The 15130-nt window shown below is 40.8% G+C and overlaps 1 protein-coding gene across 4 annotated transcripts in view; it reads left to right on the top strand.

The window, feature by feature from the left end:
* LOC131371192 (receptor-type tyrosine-protein phosphatase mu-like) overlaps positions 1-15130 on the top strand; it is a 209321-nt gene that overhangs the window by 112259 nt on the left and 81932 nt on the right. For all 4 annotated transcript variants that reach the window (XM_058419037.1, XM_058419040.1, XM_058419039.1 and 1 more), the window contains exons 8-9: positions 10509-10817; positions 12847-12956. In XM_058419037.1, coding sequence (XP_058275020.1) covers positions 10509-10817; positions 12847-12956 — 419 coding nt within the window. The remainder of the gene's footprint in view (positions 1-10508; positions 10818-12846; positions 12957-15130) is intronic.

Below are 15130 nucleotides of genomic sequence, written 5' to 3'. Positions count from 1 at the left end.
GAGAGTTTCACTGTCTTTTTATTTTCATTTATGAGGTTTTTTTTAAAAAAAAATAAAAAATTGCATAAATGCATATTAGCCAGCTTCATGACATCTCAGAGCATCGGGACTGCTGCGTGGTCTCCAGAGCCACTGGTGTGTTATCAGTCACTGCAGCATCATCTTAAACAGAATATCTTAGCATCTCAGCCTTTCTCTCTTCTGCCGTATCTCTCCATCGACAGCAGAGAGGGAGTAGAGGAGCGGAGGGTCAGAGCGTCTCTCGTCTTCAAAACCGACCTTGACCTGCTTTGAACAGGAGGAGGAGAGGAGCTTTCTCACAAATGCAAATAGGAAGTGTCACACCAAGTCTCTCTCCTTCTGTAGATCACACAGCGTGTGTGTGTGTGTGGGTGTGTGTGTGTGGGTGTGTGTGTGTGTGTGTGGTTTGAGAGTTCATAAAAATCTGTGAGAGAATATTAGAGTTATAATATTAATGTTATAATATTAATGTGCTTAATGTGCTTAGGAAAAATAAATCATTTATGGGTGGGACGATATGTAGGATATTATAGAAGTTTTTTTTATTTTTTTTATTTTTACAAATGTTTAAAATTGTAAAAAAAAAAAATGGTAAAAAAATCAATTGATCAATAATAAAATCTAAATATTATTTCATATTTTTCCATTTATTTTTAGAAAACATTTTGCTAAAAATTTATTTTGTTTATTAATTGTTTGTATAGTTATTTTCTAAAATATCCTAGGGCTAAAATTCACCAAAGTCTTTAGAATCACATTTTATAAACTTTCTTGCTAATAATTTAGTGCTGTTTGTGCTTTTGATTAAGACATTATTAAACATTTTTAGCAATGGACATTAACTTTAAAAATAATTTTTTTTAAAATGTATTGATTGTCTAATTGCATAGAAGGTATGTGTCCTAAATTTTTGTTTAAGTACTTTATACTATAGCTTCTGTAATGACTTAATGACCGTATTGATAAAGAGTCAAAAAATAAGAAATATCAGTGACCAAAACTACCATAGGTACATAAATAAATGAATGAATAAATAAATGAATAAATAAATAAATAAATAAATAAATAAATAAATAAATAAATAAATCAATCTGGGAAATGAAAGTTTAGTGTAAGAGCAGGTGTACATCGGCATAAAATTCATCTCGGCGCATCCGCAAAAATCGCTCACAAGGAGTCTGACATTAACGTTCAGTTTACTGTGGCTGCAGCTCATCACACTGCACCTTGGGGCGCCCGCTAAATTCACTCAGCGTGAGGCCCACGCTTTAAAATCCACTGTGAAATGGTGGAAATGGTCAACCGTAGAAAGCCATCGAAAGAAAAGAAGAAAAAACAACCAGGAAAAAGAAAACGCATGTTAATGAACACGTAGAAAATTTGTAATTAATGAAGTACTTTTTCAATCAAGGCCCTTGAGTTAGAACAAGTAAACAGTGCGGTGAGAATTAATACGGCAGATACGCCATTACCTTCCCAACTGGCTTTCTTTAATGAAAAGGCCGCTGTGTACAGAATAATCTTTCACAACAAAGTGTGTAATTAAATTCTCTTATTTTTCCTTCTAGTCAGTTGCAACTCCTATGTAATTCAGTCAAATGACCAGGGTTGCCATGTTGGTGCAATTAAAGCATCCGAGCGGACATGCCGTAGGTTTTTAGAAGAAATGCTCTTATTTATTATTGATAAATTCATACATTTACATATTAAAGAGAGACACCGATCAGGTATACCATTATGAGCAGTGACAGGTGAAGTGAATAACTCTGATTATCTCCTTATCATGGTTCCTGTTAGTGGGTGGGATATATTAGGCAGCAAGTGTCCTCAAAGTTGATGTGTTAGAAGCTGTGAGTTTGACGAAGGGCCAAATTGTGATGGCTAGACCACTGGATCAGAGCATCTCCAAAACTGCAGCTCTTGTGGGGTGTTCCCGGTCTGCAGTGGTCAGTATCTATTAAAAGTGGTCCAAGGAAGGAACAGTGGTGAACCTGGTGACAGGGTCATGGGTGGTCAAGGCTCACTGATGCGAAGGCTGGACCGTGTGATCCGATCCAGCAGACGAGCTACTGTTGCTCAAATTGCTGAAGACGTTAATGCTGGTTCTGAAAGGTGTCAGAATACACAGTGCATGACGGGTCAGCGCTGTTTTGGCAGCAAAAGGGGAACCAACACAATATTAAGCAGGTGGTCATGAGACAAGATGATTTATATATACAGAATATACAGTATATTTTCTTTTTCTGATCCCTTATAATGTGCATATCATATTTTCCTTTACTTTCTTTACTGTTTTCCTAGCAGCACGCAAGGAATAATACAAAACTCAACAGAAAACTACTTGAATTTAAGACTAATAAAAATCAACACTAATATGTAAACAGGATGCCTAAACTGAGCGTTGAGGCTCGTACACGTCTCTTTGGCCAAACAAGAATATTTTCAGTCAAAACGAACTTGCCGACCTTGTCTCGTGTGTCAATGTGAAAACAAAGATGTTCTCTTTTCCGAGTTTATTTTTAATTCGATAATCAGCCTGTGTCACTTGCGCTCCTAATGACAGCTTGACCGCAGCAGTAAAACAGAGCACATGGCCATAAATTACAGCGCTGTGTTAATTAAATAAAGTTTCTGTTGCCCTGTAAAGCTACTGCGTTAATATTCTAGAAAATGTCCCCATTCACAGATCGTTGTAACTTCATATGTTGGTTTAATGATGCAGAACTCATTGCTGCTGCGGTCACCCAGGAGCGAAGAGTCGGCTACGTGCGGGACGATGATTTCACCAAGGAAAGAGCTTTCACGCCTCTGCCCAGGCAGCGTATAAAGAGACTCTCTGCTCCACCAACTTTACAGTGTAGCACTCTTCATGAACTCTCTCTCTCTCTCTCTCTCTCGCTATCTTTCTCACTTTTTATGAGTGTTTTGCCAGTGCACATTCAAAGATGAAACCCGGCCTAAACAGACCTTGAGGTCATAACTTCTATTTGTATTTTTTCCACCAACTTGATACAAAGACCTTGCAATAACTGCAACTTTCACTGACACCATTTTCAGTTCAACTTGGAACCATTAACCTGGATTTCCCATAGTCAGATAAGGACATTTTCTACACTTTCTACTCCTGAACTGAAATATGTTTCTCCGTTTTGCACTTATCTTAATAACATGCCATTTAAACTCCCCCCTCCCACCACCACCAGGGTAATAAGGTAACAATCAGAACATTTCATTCCACTTGTATTGAAAGACCCTGTGCCTATTTCAACATTTACAACCTACTCATTTACTCCTGGAAAACCAAATTATAATTCTGCAACAGGAAGTAAGGTCTCGCTTTCGTTTTTTAGCATTATCAGGATCATTACTGTCTCTTCACTCTTCCCTCCACTGATCTGTTCCCGCTCACATCCATGGGGAAATAATCGCTGAGTCATTCAGACACTTCTGCTGACTAAAAGTCGGCCTATTGGCATCTTTTATTAGGTCATGTCAGCATTTTAACATTTTTTTTTTTTGTCCACTGTCTTGTGTGGAGCGTGAAAGCGCTCTTTTGTCAAGGACGCACCTGACGATGCCACTCCATGCTAGCAGAAGCCTGCGTTCCTGATAGAAATTCTACAGTATAGAGTATAAAGGTTTAGACTGTGGCGCAATTGATTGCAAAGATGACTTCTGTTCTACTAAAGCTACAATATTATGTTCAGAATCTTCCTTTTTCATGTACCCTAGTTTGTACCACTGACCATGATGATTGCATGCATATGAAAATTAGTCTCTGACTAAGAGGAAGCGACTTCTAGCGACATGCTTTAGCTATTTTCTGTAGAGAATTTGCCCGCTTTTGCTTCACAGTTCAATCACTTCCTCGTTCAGAGACTTCAGGGTGTCATGTACGACTTGTGTTTATTCATGTAATCCATCCCCGAGCCGTTTGTTTCCTTCTTTGACCCTTTTTACCAGTACACTAGCGTTCATTCATCCGCCAGAACGGAAATCGACTTTCAGTCAGCATAAATGTGGAAACGGGGGTGTGGTCGGAGCGGCGGGTTTGTGAATGGGAGGCGGAGCTGAGGAAAGTGAGTGGTGAAGATCACACACCTGTGCCAGATTGTGTTAATGACTGTTCTCTGTTACAGCGAGCTGCAGCAGGGATAAAAGAGGGAGAGACGAGAGCAGAGAACAGAGCTGTGTGTGTGTGTGTGTGTGTGTGTGTGTGTGTGTGTGTGTGTGGAAAATAGAAGTGCTGAAAAGTGAAAGAAAAGAATAAAAGCCCACTTTGAGTTATTCCAAGCCTGTTTCCTCTTTCTCAAGTGAGCTACAATAAACAGATAAATTATTATATCGCCGTGAGTCTGGTATAAAATTGGTCAGGACACTCAGATGTTTTTACCTCCGTCGGATAACCGTACACAGAATTTTACTCGGGGCGTCTCAGACAGCAGAAATGGGTCTGATCTCACCATTTACTTTGAAGAATTGAAATTCTTGTGGATTTTTCTTTTTTTTTATTTTGCCCCTAGTATGCTAGATAAAAACATAAACACATGGAAGAACTAGAGATTCATAAAGCACTGAGTGTCTACTTTAATATGAGCCATTAACTGTGGAGTGTGAACATGGACACAACGTGAACTGGGTCCAGCTCCATGCCAAGTACAGAGCCAGTCCTCCTGTCCAGTTTATTTCCCTCGGCCACCTTCACGTTACATCCCCAAAAGACCGCTGCATAGAAAATGACACTAGACACCACAGACTCATAGAACATCTGCAGTATGGTGTTGCAGATGTTGAAGGACCTGAACCTCATCAGAAAATGCAACCTACTCTGTCCTTTCTTGTAGAGCGCTGTTGAGTTTAGTGTCCAGTCCAGTTTGTTGACTCCCAGGTATTTGTAATCCTCAACAATATCAACTTTCTCACCAAGGACAGACAAAGGAGAGGCTGGGGTTCTGGTCCACTACCAGTTCCTTTGTTTTTCCAACATTGAGCTATAGGTGGTTGAGTTCACACCAGGTGACAACTGCTGTCTGATACTCCGAGGTATTACCTCCCTGGATACATCCGACAGTCACAGAGTCATCAGAAGGTGGCAGGATTCCGAGTTGTGTCTGAAATCTGATGTATACAGGGTGAAGAGGAAATGAGAAAGAATTGTTCCCTGAGGAGCACCAGTGCTGCAGATCACGGTTTCGGACACACAGTTCTGTATTCGGACGTACTGGGGACATCCAGTGAGGTAGTCCATAATCCATGAAACCAGATGAGTGTACACATTCATGTTCTTCAACTTCTCTCCCAGTAGGGTGGGGCTGATGGTGTTAAAAGCACTTGAGGAGTCGAAAAACATAAACCTCACAGAGCTTCTCTAGGTGGGTGTAGGTGCGGTGAAGCAGATGGATAATGGCATCGTCCATTCTGAGTTGAGGCTGGTAGGCAAACTGTAGGGGATCAAGGAAGGAGAGGTTGAGCGAGTTTGACAAGGATTAGAGCATCTCCAAAACTGCAGTGGGGTGTTCCCGGTCTGCAGTGGTCAGTATCTATCAAAGGTGGTCCAAGGAAGGAACAGTGGTGAACCTGTGACAGGATCATGGGCGGCCAAGGCTCACTGATGCACGAGGAGCGAAGGCTGGTCCATGTGATCCGATCCAACAGACGAGCTACTGTTGCTCAAATTGCTGAAGAAGTTAATGCTGGTTCTGATAGAAAGGTGTCAGAATACACAGTGCAGGACGGGGCAGGGTTGTTTTGGCAGCAAAAGGGGCACTAACACAATATTAAGCAGGCGGTCATAATTTTATGCCTGATTGGTGTACGTTACAGGTTGTATGTATTTTTTTTTAGTTGTTTACCAGAATTGTGCCATAGCAACGTCCTTCTGGTTTTCTCAGACCTCCACACATTTATCAACACACTAAATATCTCAGTGAAGTTGACACTCTTTTTTTCCTTTCATGCCCTCCCTCTCCCTCCCTCCCTCTCTCTCTCTCTCTCTCTCTCTCTCATTAAACGACTGCTAAAAGTGCACATATTGCCGGAAAACCTTGGGGTTTGATACAGTCAGGGAATATAATGTAACACTTTTCACTCTCCGTAATGGGGAAATAATCTTTGCAAATGGCATAAAATAAGCATGAAAGAAGTGTTCCTAATCCATTAAGTGCATTTGACTACATAAAGTTTAGAATAAGAGAATGTTAAAACTCTCTCTGTCACTCTCTCTCTCTCCCTGGCCCATGGCTCAGATACACACTTTAGTGCATTAGAGAGTGTGTGGAGCTGGTGTAATGTGATTTGTGTGCCTGGCCGGCGGTGCGCTCCCCTCACCACCACCTCTGGCCTACTCAGTGCGGTCAGCTGATAGTTCCGCAAATGGACACGCTTAAAACTTCTATTTTCTGGATGGCTCTCCTGAAACGCTCCCATTCCACACATGGGGGGTCTGTTTTTCCTCTCTCTCTCTCTCTCTCTCTCTCTTTCTGTCTCTCTCTTTCTTTCTTTTTACCCCCCTTCCTTTCTCTCTCTCTCTCTCTCTCTCTCTCTTTCTTTCTCTCTGTCTGTCTCTCGCTTACTTTCTCTCTCCATCTCTCTCTCTCTTTCTCCCGGTCTGTCCCTCTGTCTCTTCATCTTACTCTCCCTCTCTCTCTCTCTTTGTCTCTCAGTGTCTGTCTGTCTTTCTCTGTCTGTCTCTGTCCATATGTTTGTCTGTCTCTCTCTGTCTGTCTCTCTGCCTCTCTCTCTCTCACTCTCTCTCGCTCTGTCTGTCCCTCTCTCTTTCCATCTGTCTGTCTGTCTGTCTGTCTCTCTTTCTCTCTCTCTCTCTGTCAGTCTCTCTCTGTCTTTCTCTCTCCTTCTCACTCCCCCCCCCCCTCGTCCTCTTTTCTCTGGTGTCTCAATTGAAAACGTTCAAGGAAAATTTGTTTTTGCGGAGATTGGAGCCTCTCGATGGCGGCACACCATTAAACTACTACTCGCCTCTAGTTGTCTTTAAGTGAGACCATTTGAAATCAGCTTCACAGTCATTTTCGATGGTATTGTGTTGGATTACTGTTTTCTTATCTCTCTCTCTCTTTTTGTCGTTGTTGCGTTCGTCAAAAATAACGCACGTCGATATAGGCGGAACATCAGGAAATAAGAAAGCAGGAATGATTTGGCGCACGGTGCGACACAATTGCACACGCGGGTCATTTTCTTAAGCCACGTGTGGATTCAGACTGCGTGTGTACTCAGGAGATTGTTCTAGAAATCAATAGCTTTTAAAGTCGCACTTGATTCAGAGGCAAAAAGGAAAATATTTCAGAGGCGCCGCAGCTACTCTTCTCTTTTTTTCCCCGTCTGTAAAGCATCTGAAAAAAATCAATGCTTTTTTTTTAATAGCAGTTTTTAAAGAAGCAAATATATTTTAAATATCTATATGAATGTTATTAAGCTCTCCATCACGCACACGCGCCAGCGCGCAAAGCCGCAAAGCGCACATCGGCCATAAGAAGCAGCATTAATGGCTCAAATGTTTTGGCTCTGCATTGCATTAATCCATCACGGCCAACTATTATTTATTGATAGAGCCGATCTCCACCTTGAGAGCTGCGAGCTGAGATGTGAGGGCTCGTGTCAGCATCGCGCCCGTTCCCCGAGATCAGCTCCTCAGGGCCACACTGCCAATGAGCGCGTGATGCGAGGGCGGGGGTCTGAATCTGCCTGCTCAGCTCTTTCCTCTGTACCCATGACCTTTCTAAATGTCATTTTTTTTTCACGCAAGCTTATTGGCGGTGTGAATAAATGATGAAATGCCGCTCGGCGTGAGTAAACTCGCTATTCCGACGTGAATGTGTTTTCTTCTTCTTCTTCTTTTCCCTTTTGCCACTTTTTCCCCCCTTTAACCTCGTGAGTCTTTCCTTCAGTCTCGTGCCGCTTCATTGTATCATCACCTGCTGTGGATTTGTCTAATCATCTGTAGGTTGTTAATAGGATGGATAAAGAGAAGCACGTGCCATCATTTAAGAGCAGACATATAGGGATATAGGAAGATATATATATATATATATATATATTTTATTAAAATGTGAGTTATTTATACTATCTATTCATTCATTATTAGAAGCAACTTGACACATTTACTCTCTCACAATTTAGGATGTGGAAGATCTAATAAAACGTGTGTATTAATATAAAATCCCAGAGCACATCATCTACTGAATATAGACAAGGCTGTGACAGGTAAACACAGCCAGTGCCGATCTGTGATCTAACGGCATAACTGAGTGTGATATTGCTTTTATACAACATTTTTACAAACAAAACAGAACTTTTGAGAATTTTTTTACGTAATATGGGCGATATTTTCCTTTCTTATTGTTTTGATGTTTTATGTCAGAAATTATATTCATGAGAATATATTTAATTTGCCATCTTTGCTGAATATTACTAACTGACTAGGCGACTAGCCGTTAGTGATGTATCGTTTATGAACGATTCGGTTCATTTTGAATGAATCCTTAATACAACTCGGGAAAGAGTCATTTCAGAGAGCGATTCGTTCAATTGGTATTGACTGCGCATGATAAGGATTGTGGGGGGGGGGGGACTTGATTAGTTATAAATGACAACGAAAATAAAAGAAAAAGATTAGTTCATTTTGCTGTGTATATACATATATATATATATATATATATATATATATATATTTTAGTTCATTTTGCTATATATGTATATATATATATATATATATATATATATATATTTGTTATCGACATGATAAGAATGATTTACTAAATGATTACCTAAACACCAACTGCTGCCATAGTGTTTGACATTCATCACAAAGACTTGTCAGTCAGCCATACACAGAAATATTCAACAAAAGCTTCATTTGTTCAAAGTGAACAAATGGCTGAACAGTTTTAAAGAATAACAAGCTTCAGTTATCTCATCTAGAAATATTTAGGTCATTCACCTCAGTATTCAGGACAAAAAGAAAAAAAAATCCAGCAGTGTGCTCTGTTAGCGCAGTTTCACATCAGTTACACTGTGCACCCTTGTAATTAGATAAATATCAAGCATTAGGTTTTTAGAGATGAATGAAATTGAGAGTGTTATAAAAAATGTCCTTGTGTGTGTGTGTGTGTGTGTGTGTGTGTGTGCGAGAGAGAGTGTGTCCAGCAGTTGACTGATTTCCTCCCATGCCCAATCCCGACTCTGCTTTGTTTCATGCTGATTAGTAAATATTTCAGTCTCACACTGATTCAGTCATTTTTTTTTGTTATTGTGTCTGTTCTCTGGACCTATTTTGTTGCACATCTTTTTGAAAAGGCAACAAGGAAAAGGGACGCTGTGTGTGTCTTTGTGTGAGAAAGCACACAAGTGTCCCTCTCCATCACCAGAATGCTAAGTATGGTGACTAAAGCCTCAGAACAGCAGCCTTGTGTTTGTGTGTGTGTGTGTGTGTCTTTAGAGGGGGGCAGGAGGAAATTGAGCCCTGGCTGGGTCTAATAGGAGGGAAAGTTCCAGAAAAAATGGAGTTCAAATTTAACCTGGATGGAAATTGATCCTATTACCGTGCGCTCTGGCTGCTCTTCTCCCCACCGAGAGACATCCAGAGAGGCAAACTGAAAGGTCTATGAGACAGACAAGCATTTGTGTGTGTGTGTGTGTGAGTGAGTGAGTGAGTTGTTGTTTGTGCTCAGAGAGAATAGGAATATAAAGGAAAATAGGCAAAAAGCGAAGACAAAACAAAAAGCCAGAAGAAAGCAGGAAAAGCGTGCGAGACAGGGGGGAAGATGGTGAAGGGGAGCTAGGGAGAAATGGCTTTGATTAGAGATTATGGGGTGTCACTGGGCTTTTTTGGCCTTTCCACAAAGACAGTCCTGTTCTGTTAGCGTCTGTATACACACACACACACACAAACACAGACAGAGCGAGAGACAGAGAGGTCTGTCTGTCCCGTCTGTATGATGTGTAGTAAAAATATATTGCTGTGCTATAAGACGAATAAAATACCTGCATGCTGATATAGGAAAATAATCAATATTAGAGTTGTAACAATAACCTTGCTTCATGCCCAGCTTTATCAAACCACCGCATTGCTAATTATTTTCCTGTAACTGCACAATAATTGTGTTTTACTGCTTACATGTGGTATATTATGAGTTTTAGCATGTAGAGAGAATTCAAAGATAAACATCTATTTAACCTCAATATATGAATTGCGTTATTGTTAGAGTTTTGGTATCTAAGATATGGTGTTGATGTCTGTACCATTGACCCTAATTCTCTCTCTCTCTCTCTCTCTCTCTCTCTCTCTCTCACTCTGTCTTTATCTCTGTCTGTCTGTCTGTTTCACTCTCTCTCTCTCTCTCGCTCTCTCTCTCTCACTCTCTCTCTCTCTCTCCCTCTCTCTCTCTCTCTGTCTTTATCTCTGTCTGTCTGTCTGTTTCACTCTCTCTCTCTCTCTCTCTCTCTCTCTCTCCCTCTCTCTCTCTCTCTCTCAGAGCCCATGCACGGTCCAAGGGAGCTGAAGGTGGTGGACATCAAGGCCAGACAGGTGACCCTCCGATGGGAACCATTCGGCTACAACGTGACGCGTTGCCATAACTACAGTCTGACAGTAGAGTACAGCGCCCGTGGGACCGGGAAAGAAGAGACCCGGGAGGAGGTGACATACGACGGCAAGAACTCCGCCCCTCAGCACACCATCCACAACCTGACGCCCTTCACCAATCTGAGCGTCAAACTGGTGCTGCGCAATCGAGAGGGAGTGAAGGAGAGCGTCGAGATCCACGTCCAGACCGACGAGGACGGTGAGACACAGATTTACAAAATCACATATCGGATAATTCTGCACAGCCTCCGTGACTAATTCATTCCCTCAGCATAATGCGTCATTCATATCCGTTCAGCTGCTTCCCAAAATCAAAACTAAATACTACACATGCAACAAATGATAAAACACTGACTTCAAAGACGCCTTTTATTCACATTCAATATGTTTACCTCCTTGTCGAGCATGCTGTTAGTTAATTAGCTAATTTATCTGGAAAATAAGTAAACTGCATTTTAAACCCATGACTTTAAAACACCTCGAGGCAGTTTTGTAGACAAACATTCTGCTGCTTTTCTGCATTACAATGAAAGTCCGACTGAAGGCCAGAAGGAGCTGTGTTTTGGGATTTAAACTGGACAGCTGATAAATACGACTTGACACCGGGTTAAACCGGAAGCAAGCGAAACAATTCCTTAAAATACATTTATAATGAGTAAAAAATATTACACAAAAATGAAACAACAACCAAAGTCAGAGTTCCTTGAAATTAGCTACACATCTTTTTTTCATTTTGCTTCAATTTTAGCATCACATCTACACTATATTGCCAAAAGCTTTGGGACACCGCTCCAAATCATTGAATTTACTTGTTGTTTTCAGGGGTTGTTCTTGGCCCCTTAGTTCCAGTGAAAGGAACTCTTAATGCTTCAGCATACCAAGACATTTTGGACAATTTCATGTTCCCAACTTTGTGGGAACAGTTTAGGGATGACCCCTTCCTGTTCCAACATGACTGCACACCAGTGCACAAAGCAAGGTCCATAAAGACATGGATGAGAGAGTTTGGTGTGGAGGAACTTGACTGGCCTGCACAGAGTCCTGACCTCAACCCGATAGAACACCTTTGGGATGAATTAGAGCGGAGACTGTAAGACAGACCTTCTTGTCCAACATCAGCGTCTGACCTCACAAATGCGCTTCTAGAGGAATGGTCAAAAATTCCCTAAACCTTGTGGAAAGCCTTCCCAGAAGAGTTGAAACTGTTATAGCTGCAAAGGGCGGGACAACTCCATATTATATTCATGTGCATGTAAAGGCAGACGTCCCAGTTTTGGCCTGGCTCACAGTTTCCCCTCTAATTAATTCCAAAGGTGTTCTATGGGGTTGAGGTCAGGACTCTGTGCAGGCCAGTCAAGTTCCTCCACACCAAACTCACTCATCCATGTCTTCATGGACCTTGCTTTGTGCACTGGTGCACAGTCATGTTGGAACAGGAAGGGGTCATCCCCAAACTGTTCCCACAAAGTTGGGAGCATGAAATTGTCCAAAATGTCTTGGTATACTGTCGTATTAAGAGTTCTTTCACTGAAACTAAAGGGTCAAGCCTTATAAACACCACCTGAATTCAATGATTTGAAGGGGTGTCCCCAAAACTCATGTTTCGAGGTAAAATTTACCTCATATAATACATAAAAAAGTCATATATATGTACCTTCAGATCTTTCTAATAACAAAAAAAAAAGCATGATTTAAACTCCCATTTTGCTCAGTTGCGGAAAAAGAAAAATCCCCTCATAAATCGTGCCTTAAAATTCTATTCCTTTTTTTGTTTCCCACTGATTTTTTTAATCGAATTTCTTTAAAGTTATACGAACAGGTTGTTAGATGTGCCAGCTTTTTATCCTGTCATCACTCTGAACAGAAATTTAGTTTTTCCTACATTTGGATTGTGTTGCCTCAAGGCAGTTAATTATATCTAACATTAAAAAAATGCCCTGCAGAGATTAAAAAACCCTCTTCTTATTTAGAGCTGTTTAATCATGATAAATCAGTAGCCTTTTGATTCTTCTTCTTTTCTGAACACAAATGAGATGAACAGACGTGCGCAAGCACACCTTTAACAGCGAATACATTTTTGAGGTTTAATCAGACGCAAACATTAAATGTAAACTCTAGACTCAGAGTGCAGAACATATATATATATATATATATATATATATATATATATATATGAAAAAAAAAAGAAATAAAATAACACTTCAGTTTGTGATGTCATTTCCTGTCAGTGCCGGGCGAGGTTCCTCTGGACTCCATCCAGGCCAGTGTGTATGAAGAGAAGATCATCCTCAAATGGAGAGAGCCTGCTCACACCTACGGCGTCATCACCCAGTATGAGGTAGGCTAAACTGACCACCCCAGTGCTCCCAGTACTCCATTTTAACAACCACAGCCATTGAAAAATGATAATTCTTCATAGAGAATGCTATTGCTTATTTCATTTCACAGAATTTTCTTTTATACCAAATGATTTTGAGCTTGTGACCAAAGTAATATCCGGAGTATTGCACTAAAATTTACAAAGATCTGATTCTATAAAATTCCCTGCTTGCTGGACAAATTACCAATAATAATACTTAAACAGATAAATAAACAAACTTCAGTCTAAACTCTACAGACTGTTGTGGTTGAAAATCCCGTTATTTTTTTGTACTGCACCACATGATTGGCTGATTAGATAAATGACCATGAACCTAAACTGGACTGAAAAAAATATGTGATTTTATTTTACCTTCATTTGTGCAGTTTGTGTGAGTCTGTCCCCATAATAGCCCCAGATTCCTCTTCCTGGCTGACAGGAGTGGACCCAGATGTGGGCTTCTGCTGTTGTAGCTCATCCACCTCAAGATCTAATGTGTTGTGTGTGTCGAGATGCTTTTCTGCTCACCACAGTTGTATAGAATGATTATATGACTTTACTTCTCCTTCCTGGCAGATTTAACCGATCTGGCCATTCTCCTCTAACCTCTACTTATCAGTAAGGTGTTTTCACCCAGCACTTTCTCCCAGGAGATCAACAGTTCCTGTAATGCACAAACCAGCCCATCTGGTACCAACAACCACAACACAGAGATGACATTTTCTCCAGGCTGATATTAGATGTGAACATTAACTGAAACTGTTGACATGAGTTTATACATTGTGCTGCTGCCACCTGATTGGATAACTACATAGATGTGTATAAGTCTACCTATTAAAGTCGACATGGTCAAAAGTTAGTTGTCCACTGAATTAATCTTTTGTCCCATATCTCTCAGCAATGTGGTGAAGGGCTATAAATGTTTCACACATACATACCTCCTCCAAAAACAGTTTGAGATAATAGATAAATATTGTATTCCATGATGGGTTCTTCCATCCATGTGGATGTTACTTTGACACGTACCACCTACATAAGCATTGTTACAGACCATGTACACCCTTTTATGGAAACGGTATTCCCTGAGGGCTGTGGCCTCTTTCAGCAGGACAATGTGCCGTGCCAACGAGGTAAAAATGGTTCAGGAATGGTTTGATGATGAGCACAACAACGAGCTTGAGGTGTTGACTTGGCCTCCAAATTTCCCAGATCTCAATCTAATTGAGCATCTGTGGGATGTGCTGGACAATCAAGTCCGATCCATGGAGGCCCCACCTTGCAACTTACAGGACTTAAAGGATCTGCTGCTAACATCATAGTGCCAGATACCACAGCACAGTTTCAGGGATCTAGTGGAGTCCATGGCTCGATGGGTCAGGGCTGTGTTGGCAGCAAAAGGGGGACCAACACAATATTAGGCTGCTGGTCATAATATTATGGCTATATATATATATATATATATATATACATCTAATGACTATAATACAGTATTTTTTTCATGTACTTGGTCTTCCGCATGCATATCGTACACCATCCAAGCCGTGCTATAGCATTATTACAGAGCATGTCTATTATTTATCAGGATGTACCTGTGATAATGAGAATTGCATATAGAAACATCACATTGTTCACGTAGTAAACATTAATGATTCATGACAAGACGTCTCTCTGGAGTGCGTGTAGGTTTAACACGCCAATCCAACTCTAATACCGGCGTGTACTTAAGCTAGAGATAAATCTAATCTCTCAAATCTATCCCGATGATTTTTTTTAAAATAACGGCTACAAATACATATGGCTGTGTATGTTTGTGTTGGGGTGTGTGCCCTAAGGGCTTAGAAAGAAACTGACCTGAATCTTTATTTTGTCTGGAGAAGCGGTGAGCTTGACGTTAACTGCTGCCTTTGATTCGACAATATCAAAGAGTTCAAGCTGAGATTCCTCTGACAAGAGGAGATATCACAACCAGATTCTGAAGCTCGGACCAATCTTTCTGACTAATCCTCTCTCTCTCTCTCTCGCTCTCTCTCTCTCTCTCGCTCTCTCTCTCTCCGTCTCTCTCTCTCTTTCTCTCTCTGTTTGGTTTCCATCCTCACTTTTTAAGATTTTTTCCCCCGCCCACAAACACATCCTCTCTCCACTTCCTTTTTCTA

Source organism: Hemibagrus wyckioides, linkage group LG20 (assembly GCF_019097595.1).
Source record: "Hemibagrus wyckioides isolate EC202008001 linkage group LG20, SWU_Hwy_1.0, whole genome shotgun sequence".
NCBI lineage: Eukaryota > Metazoa > Chordata > Actinopteri > Siluriformes > Bagridae > Hemibagrus > Hemibagrus wyckioides.
Note: the sequence above shows the minus strand (reverse complement) of the source record. Positions and strands in the feature narration are given on the sequence as shown.